We start from the raw sequence: 8383 nt of genomic DNA, 5'->3' as shown, positions 1-8383 counted from the left end.
GGCAGGACGTAAGGGTTTTACCTCATCGAGGGTCCCGAACCTGGGTAAATCGCTCTCCCCGCTTGTCTGTGTACCGATGTCTCGTGTCAGCTTGCAGGATTCCATCAACCCTAAGCCCCTATCGGAGGGCATTGCCGAGGAGCACCCTCGACATGAATCTTCAACACTGCCTAGCTAGGATCGATGTAGAATGGAATCTTGGACAAAGACATGTCCTTCCCTGATATTTCCCCCTTTCCATAACTTAAGTGCAATAGAACAGTTGTGTCCACTAACCAGCGCTGGTAATAGTGTATTAGTGACGCAGAATACTGTTGCGGGACGTAGATCGAACTAGTGGAAGTGTGATCGTTTCCCATGATCTACATAAGCACAAAACATGTGTATTCAAATTGTCCTCTTATTTTCGCTCTTGATTTTGCTCATGTAGGAGCTAGCCCCGTCAGCCCGTCTAGCTATTCGATACTGACCGGGCTTTGTCCTCGCATATCGGAAGTGGCAATAGCTATCGATCACCTGTGTGTCGAGAGCTATCCTGCGATCGTGATCGACGATGTAACATCGCTTGTTGCTTAGTGTTTGCCGCTTTGGGGTGACGTACGCGATTCAATGGCTGCATCCTTCTATCGAGCTTTGCTTGACGAACGTGTGATCTATAAACGAGTCCCGGCAGAAGATTTCCCCTTCTCATCAGCTCACTGTGAGCGAGAGTGACAGTGCACACCACTGACCACTTCAATGGATTACTCCGCCTCCCTGCTCCGCCTCACCTTCCTCGCCATCGGCGCCGCCCTGGTCCTCCTCGTCGCCCGCTCCGCCTTCCGCCTGCCACATGACATCGACGACACCGCCTCCATCTTCGAGGACGGTGCCGGCTGCACCCGGTTCTCGCCGTGGGCCTGCGGACGCCAACGACGGACGGACACGACGCCAAAGTCTAAGCCGTCGTTGCCGCCACGGTCGTCGCACGAGTCCGACGTGCCGCGCCACCCGCTCGACCCGCTCACGGTGACGGAGGTCAACCGCGCGCGCGAGCTCCTGCGCGCGCACCCGCCGTTCGCGTCGTCGCCGTCGTCCCTGGCCGTGCACGAGCTCGCGCTCGACGAGCCGGAGAAGCCCGTCGTCCGGCACTGGCGCAAGGGCGCGAGCGACGGGCTCCCGCCTCGCCGCGCTGTGGCCGTCGTCCGCTTCCGCGGCGAGTCCCATGTGCTCGCCGTCGACCTCGAAGCCGGCACGGTCACTCCTCTGCCTGCCCCCGCTTCCGGGTACCCGACGATGACCATGGACGAGCAGAGGGCCCTCTGCGCGGCGCCGTTCTCCGACCCGGCGTTCAACGCCAGCATCCGCCGCCGCGGCGTCCGCATGGGCGACGTGGCGTGCCTGCCCATCTCGCCGGGGTGGTACGGCCCAGCCGAGGACGGCGGGCGGCGGCTGATCAAGAGCCAGTGCTTCTCGACCGAGGGCACCGCCAACTTCTACATGCGCCCCATCGAGGGCCTCACCGTGCTAGTGGACATGGACACCGGGAAGGTCGTCCACATCTCCGACCGCGGCGCCGGCATCCCCATCCCCGCTGCCAAGAACACCGACTACCGCCGCGCCGCCGACGACGACCAGGAAGACGCCGGTAAAGAGAGCACGTTCGGGTACCAGACGGTGCGGGCGCCGTCGATGGAGCCGGCGCCGGAGGGCCCGGGGTTCGAGGTGGAGGACGGGCACACGGTGCGGTGGGCCGGGTGGGAGTTCCACCTGAAGGCGGACGCGCGCGCCGGAATGATCGTCTCTCGCGCGGCGGTGCAGGACCCGTCCACCGGCGCGCGGCGGGAGGTGATGTACAAGGGCATGGCGTCGGAGCTGTTCGTGCCGTACATGGACCCGACGGAGGCGTGGTACTTCAAGACGTACATGGACGCCGGGGAGTACGGCTTCGGGCTGCAGGCCATGCCGCTGGTGCCGCTCAACGACTGCCCGCGCCACGCGCGCTACATGGACGGCGTCTTCGTCGCCGCCGACGGCCGGCCGTACGTGCGGGAGAACATGATCTGCGTCTTCGAGCGGTACGCCGGCGACATCGCCTGGCGACACTCCGAGAGCCCCATCACCGGCATGGACGTAAGTGCGCGCGCACACACCTACCCTAGCTATCGCTCCCTGCTAGCTTTGTTTTGTCACGCCGTGCAACATACTTGGCGCCAAAGATGCGAGTCGTATGCTACACCTGACCTGCGAGTTTTTTGGCGCAACTTTGGGTGACAATCTGACAACGATTGGTGAATATATTTTCAACACTAGGACGACGAGCCTAGGAAGAAGAATCTTGATTTCGTATATGCGGCCAACAACACCTTGACAACGACAATATTCTCACTCGTAATTTTCAGTAAAACATATGGACCCAAAAAAAATTAATTTCGAAATTTTTGATGATTTTTGGGAGAAAATTTCACTCTTTTAGGTTTTAGACAAAATGAAACCAAAATCACTTAAATTCAAGGTAGCGGCCAAAATATTTTCGAAACTGAAAATTGAAAATGACCATGATAGTAAGTGAGTACATTTTTATTAGCTTGTTTGTTAATTATGCTTTCTCTTGGTTCAAAATTTTCCACGTGTTTACCAATGTATTTTTTCTACAATCAATACCATATATAGTTATCATGATAAACAGTACATAATAGACATGAGTTGTTTTTGCAAAATAAAGTTTTTAAAAATTGCGAATCTTACGGCCGCAGACCCTCACAAATACGCACATATACTCACCCCTATAAATACACGCAGTAAAAAATATTTCGCTTTTCTATCTAAGACACCAAAGTGTTAAATCTGAAGTTTAAACTCTGATGAATTGAAGGTGTCACTGCTCTTCTAATAATTTGGTTCTCATTCGCCAATGAGCTTGATTTGCCTAGTTGACAAAAAGTGACCACGACAGGTAATTAAAGATTGTGGTTATTTTTTCCACACTGATCTTTTCCTCTCAAGGAGGAGGAATCTTCAGCACTAGTCTAGCTATCACGTAGGAGTACGTGCGTGTCGATCGAGTTACCCTGGCGATGATATATGGATGCCTAACAAAGATGACTTGTTTCTTTGTGTACGTACGCCGCTTTGGGGTGAGGCTGCGACGTCTGAACTGGACGGGTGTGTGTGCCGTGTGCGTGCAGATAAGGGAGTCGCGGCCGAAGGTGACGCTGGTGGCGCGGATGGCGGCGTCGGTGGCCAACTACGACTACATCATGGACTGGGAGTTCCAGATGGACGGCCTCATACGCATCAAGGTACCATATATCATTTTCATATCCTTCCTCTCGTCTCCTGATTGATCAGCCTAGCTTAAACATGATGCATATATACACACAATCAGAATTTGGTTACAACAGAAGTGTGCAAGGGAAGTACACGTGTGGCAGCTATGTACAGGTGGAGGTCACAAAAACCTGAACACGAACATAAAAAAAATCATCCATAATTATTGTTGGGGCCTATGTTCAAATTTAAATTAAAGCTACGTTAAGAATTATGGAACGGATAAAGTGTAGATGCTTCAGGGTTACAAAGGCATCGGAAAACCAAAAACAAAAATGATCACTCGCATAAAGTTAGAGTAGTAGTGGATTCTTATGTGTCTATCGATCTACGGCCGGGTTGCTGTCGACACTTCACTTCTGAAGAAAAGTTCTAGCAGGGGGCAAGCAGATTCTCTCCTGGGTATATGGCAAAAAGATGAGGATTCCTCTTGCTGGTGGAGCTTCACTTCGTAAAAGTACCTAGCTAGCCTGATCCTAGATCATTTCGAAAAAAAAGCTAGCCTCCTAGATTGGGCGCTGTGGAGCCGCCCTCGTCATTCTCGCAACTAGCAACCGGGCGCTTCTCGAGCGACGGTGTCTACTCGGCCTCCTCCGCTTACCGTCTCCAGTTTGCGGGCGCGGTGGAGTCACCCTTTGTCCAGCTCATCTGGAAGCCCTGGGCTACCCCCAGGTGTCGGCTCTTCGCTTGGTTGCTCGCTCAGAATCGGTTGATGACGGCTGATAGACTTCTGGCACGGCAATGGCCAAATGGCTACTTCTGCCCTCTTTGCATGCGCAATCTCGAGACTACCGCGCACCTGTTCGTCGAGTGCCCCCTTTCGCGCACGATTTGGGAGAAGGTTGCTACGCTCGCGGCGGCGCCAACCCTGGACCCTGCCACCTGGGACGTGCACCACAGGGTCGTCGACTGGATGGGCGGCCTGGCCAAGGGGTTACCTAACGCCGAAGCTTCTCGGGTGCGGTCCTGGGCCATGCTTGTCCTCTGGCACATTTGGCTTGAGCGCAATGCACGTACCTTCCGGGCGTCTACCTCGACGGTCGAGTCTATCATCGCCAAGATTGCTGACGAGGCCGCGGCTTGGGACCGCGCTGGCGCGAAGATCTCCTCACCTCGCGAGTAGTCGCCTAGCTCTTCTCAGCAGTGGCTTGGCATCCACCTGCTTGATCGTGTTGTTGATGCCGTCGCTTGTCGTTGTATTCGGATGCCCCTTCTATTAATATATCGAGCAGCTCACCTGCCGAATTCTCAAAAAAAAAAAAAAAATGGGATGTCACTTTCGTGCTTTTGATCATCTGCCAATTAAGACAATTCTCCAATGTCTATCAAGTACGTACCTTCAATAGTTGCACCTCTGGCCTGTCCATATCTTCGGCTATGTACCTTGCTTTTTTCAACTGAAAATTGGGGACGCACAGAAGCATCATTTGAACCCCCAAACTATCACCGATGGTCCATTTTATCCCTTCAACCTGGAATTTTGACCCAACATTTTGAACCGGGTAGGGGTTAAAACTTAAAATGGACCATTAGTGAGCCAAGTAAAGTTTAGGGGACAATGAACTTCGTTCTTTTCCATCAGTAATGCATGATTAGCATTGTTCTCACTTCTGTTTAGTTACTAGTATATGAACGATCCAATTTTTTTTGCTGTCCAAGGAAAGTTTGGTTTCTTATCATGTTGTGGTGCAATGAACATGTCAGGTTGGGCTCAGCGGGATCCTGATGGTGAAGGGCACGCCCTACGCCCACATGAACCAGGTCCGGAAGAACGAGGAGATGTACGGTACCCTCCTCTCCGAGAACGTCATCGGCGTCATCCACGACCACTACGTCACCTTCCGCCTCGACATGGATGTCGATGGCGCCGACAACTCCTTCGTCCGGGTGGAGATGGCTCGCCAGGACACCGCACCAGGCGAGTCGCCCCGGAGGAGCTACCTAAAGGCCACCCGCCATGTGGCAAGCACGGAGAAGGACGCGAAGATCCGAATGAAGCTCTATGAGCCCGCCGAGTTCCACGTCATCAACCCGACAAAGAAGACCCGTGTCGGGAACCCGGTAGGGTACAAAGTCGTCCCCGCCGGCACCGCCGCTAGCTTGTTGGACCCTGAGGACCCGCCGCAAAAGAGGGGCGCATTCACAAACAATCAGGTAAAATTAGTGTTTACACAACATTGGCCCAGATTAACATTTAGGGGCACAAACATTGAGTCAACGCTTAGGAACACTAAGGTGTCTTTCATTTGGTTTTGTGCAACAGATTTGGGTCACGCCCTACAACAAAAGCGAAGAATGGGCTGGTGGGCTGTTCGTGTACCAGAGCAAAGGGGAGGACACACTGGCCACCTGGTCGGAGAGGTATGTTCATGTTCATCAACCGGATGCTTCTTCAACTCGTGTGGTTCTGAATGTTCTATATTCGTCATGTATAAAAAATGAATGTTCTGTATTCCCTGATTGCTTCAATATGCAGGGACCGTCCGATTGAGAATAAGGACATCGTGTTGTGGTACACCTTGGGGTTTCACCACGTCCCCTGCCAGGAGGACTTCCCAATCATGCCCACCGTCTCGTCCAGCTTCGACCTCAAGCCGGTCAACTTCTTCGAGAGCAACCCAATCCTCAGGCAGCGGCCTACCCAAGTGAACGACCTCCCGGTCTGTGCTGCTACCGCCTGAGACCATTGATTCATGATGATACACTCATATCATCTGTGCTCTGTGTCTAGCTAGTATGTATGGCTTTACGTTTGTGTTGTATTGTGCTCCCTATGTTCATGCTAATATGTGGTGATTTGGACTGACACTCAATAATCTAGCAATAAATGGATGACATAATTACACTTGAACCGTTGAGTTCGTGTCGAGAAGTAATTATATATGGTTATCGTTCGTATCTAAAAAAATTTGCGATCAGAGCTTCATTGATTAAGTAATGGGATTACAATCTTTCAACATGACATTCTCTAAAAAAGGGTGGCTTATAATTAATCCACAAACACCTTCTCCTATTAGTACTAGCATTCTTAGCGCAAAGATGAGCTGCCTCATTCGCTAGTCCGCCAATGAACTTATAAAAAAATGCAGAAATAAACCCACTAAGCTCCTTTATCTCCTAGCAAATGGAAGTAATTTCTGATCTACTTCCCCTAGGATCTTCCAAATGGTTCAACACCTCTTAGGCATCGGTTTCAATCTCTACCGATGTAAGGTTTCGATCAATGGCGAGTTGTACCCCATCACGTACCGCTAGAGCCTCCATAATCAACGAATTAGCAACATGTTCGTACCAAAACGTCTGGCCTGGTAACAATTGGCCCTAGTGATCACGAACAACCAGCCCTGTAGTACCTTGTTTGTCCAACTCGATAAAGTCTGCGTCCATATTGATTTTTATTGTTCCTTCTCTCGGTTTCTTCCAAACTGGCCTCTCCTTAGGTGCTGCCTGTGGTTTATTAACAATACTAGGACAATTGCCCGTGAGTTGCCACGGGATAGGAAATTTTATTATAGATAATATATTGAAACATGTGTCCTAATTTATGCGTGTTCATATGATTGCTTAATTATATTAAGCTTGCTTCAATTCCCTATAATCCCATCAGTATATGCCTCAAGTTTATATCATCGTACCCGTAAACATATTTTTTTAACATTCCATATTTATCAACATGTTAAAATGTAATATTCATATACTCCCTCCGATCCATATTAGCTAACTCTATTTTGTCTAGATTCGTCGTATCTAGATATTAAGTATATACTCTAGATGCATTTGTATCTGAACAAAGTAAAGTCAATTAATTTGGATAAGAGAAAGTGCAATAGTTTAAGCCAGACATATTAACTTCCAAACCATAATTATCTCTTAATACAAAGAATAGTGTAACTGGCAAATTAATGTAACGGATGATAATGTATTTTGAGATGCTCTAGTAAAGGATGATTTCTACATTCTCAAAGAATCTAAACTTCACATCAAAAGTGAATGTACACTTGTGCATCTTTTGAACACCAATCTAGAAATCTAGCCAAGATGTAATTGTTGCTATGCAATCCAGAAACGGATCACGGCATGCTCCTTGTGCTCATATAGGTGCCAACCTTAGGAGTTATCCTAAGTTACATGAAAGCCTAAGTTACATGAAAGGAAATAGAACATGTATTCATCAGGTAAACAAAAACACAATAATCAAATACAAAATAGAAGGAAAAAATAATTGACACTTTTTAAAACTCTCACCATCACCCCGATTAGTCACACAAAAGTAGTACAGCTCCAAAAAAAAGTAAGATCCACATTTGCCAGTAAATAAGTACATGACACACACAAATTCACCACTCTCTTCCCCTCATAGGCTCTCTCACTATTTTCATGTATCATCTCGCCACACATAGGGACGAACCAACAAATGCACAGCTCCACACGTCAACAATGTCAACCAATGGGGTGCGGTTGGAAGATGACATGGGTATTTTATTTGCCTTTGTTTGTTAAAAATAAATCTCTATAATTGTAATAACAGTAATAACAAATGTTATAAAAGACTCATAAATTGAGAATACATCCTCCATGTACTCCATTGATCTTATGCAATGTTCTAAAAATCATCTGAGATGCCGATTTATCGGCCGATTAATCGTGAATCGGGTGGTAACCGATAAGATTTTAGCATATCAGCCAGTTTATCGCTCCACCGATATTTCGTTCGATTTTCCGTATGAGAGCCGACATTTTGCCCGATTTTCACTCTCGCGGCCGATATTTCGGCTGATTGTCAGAGAAATTTCAATGACATTTGGTATGACAGTCGTTATTTTCATCCTATGATTTTGTAGAATTGTGCATTAGCTCAAATTTTTCATTATTATTGATTCAAATGCAAGGAATCAAGGTAATACTTATGTGCAATGCTTAAATATTATTTTTTGCATAGCATATTATAGAAAATTTAGTGTCGAAAATTAGGATTTACAAAAAATAAACCGATAAATGGCTGACCGATAAAATCGATTAATCGACCGATAAGCGATTAATCTTCATTTTAAGGCCGACCGATAAGTTAAGATTA

General features: G+C 48.4%; 1 protein-coding gene across 1 annotated transcript; it reads left to right on the top strand.

The window, feature by feature from the left end:
- The first annotated feature begins 699 nt into the window (after positions 1 to 699).
- LOC124676862 (primary amine oxidase-like) lies at positions 700 to 6155 on the top strand. The gene is made up of 5 exons (XM_047212883.1): positions 700 to 2112; positions 3168 to 3281; positions 5014 to 5463; positions 5573 to 5670; positions 5786 to 6155. Exons 1-5 carry the CDS (start codon positions 739 to 741, stop codon positions 5988 to 5990), a joined length of 2241 nt encoding a protein of 746 aa, XP_047068839.1. The 5' UTR covers positions 700 to 738; the 3' UTR covers positions 5991 to 6155.
- Positions 6156 to 8383: the final 2228 nt, after the last annotated feature.

The sequence above is a fragment of the Lolium rigidum genome, chromosome 7 (genome assembly GCF_022539505.1).
Source record: "Lolium rigidum isolate FL_2022 chromosome 7, APGP_CSIRO_Lrig_0.1, whole genome shotgun sequence".
Lineage (NCBI taxonomy): Eukaryota > Viridiplantae > Streptophyta > Magnoliopsida > Poales > Poaceae > Lolium > Lolium rigidum.
This window is presented reverse-complemented; position numbering and strand designations above follow the sequence as displayed.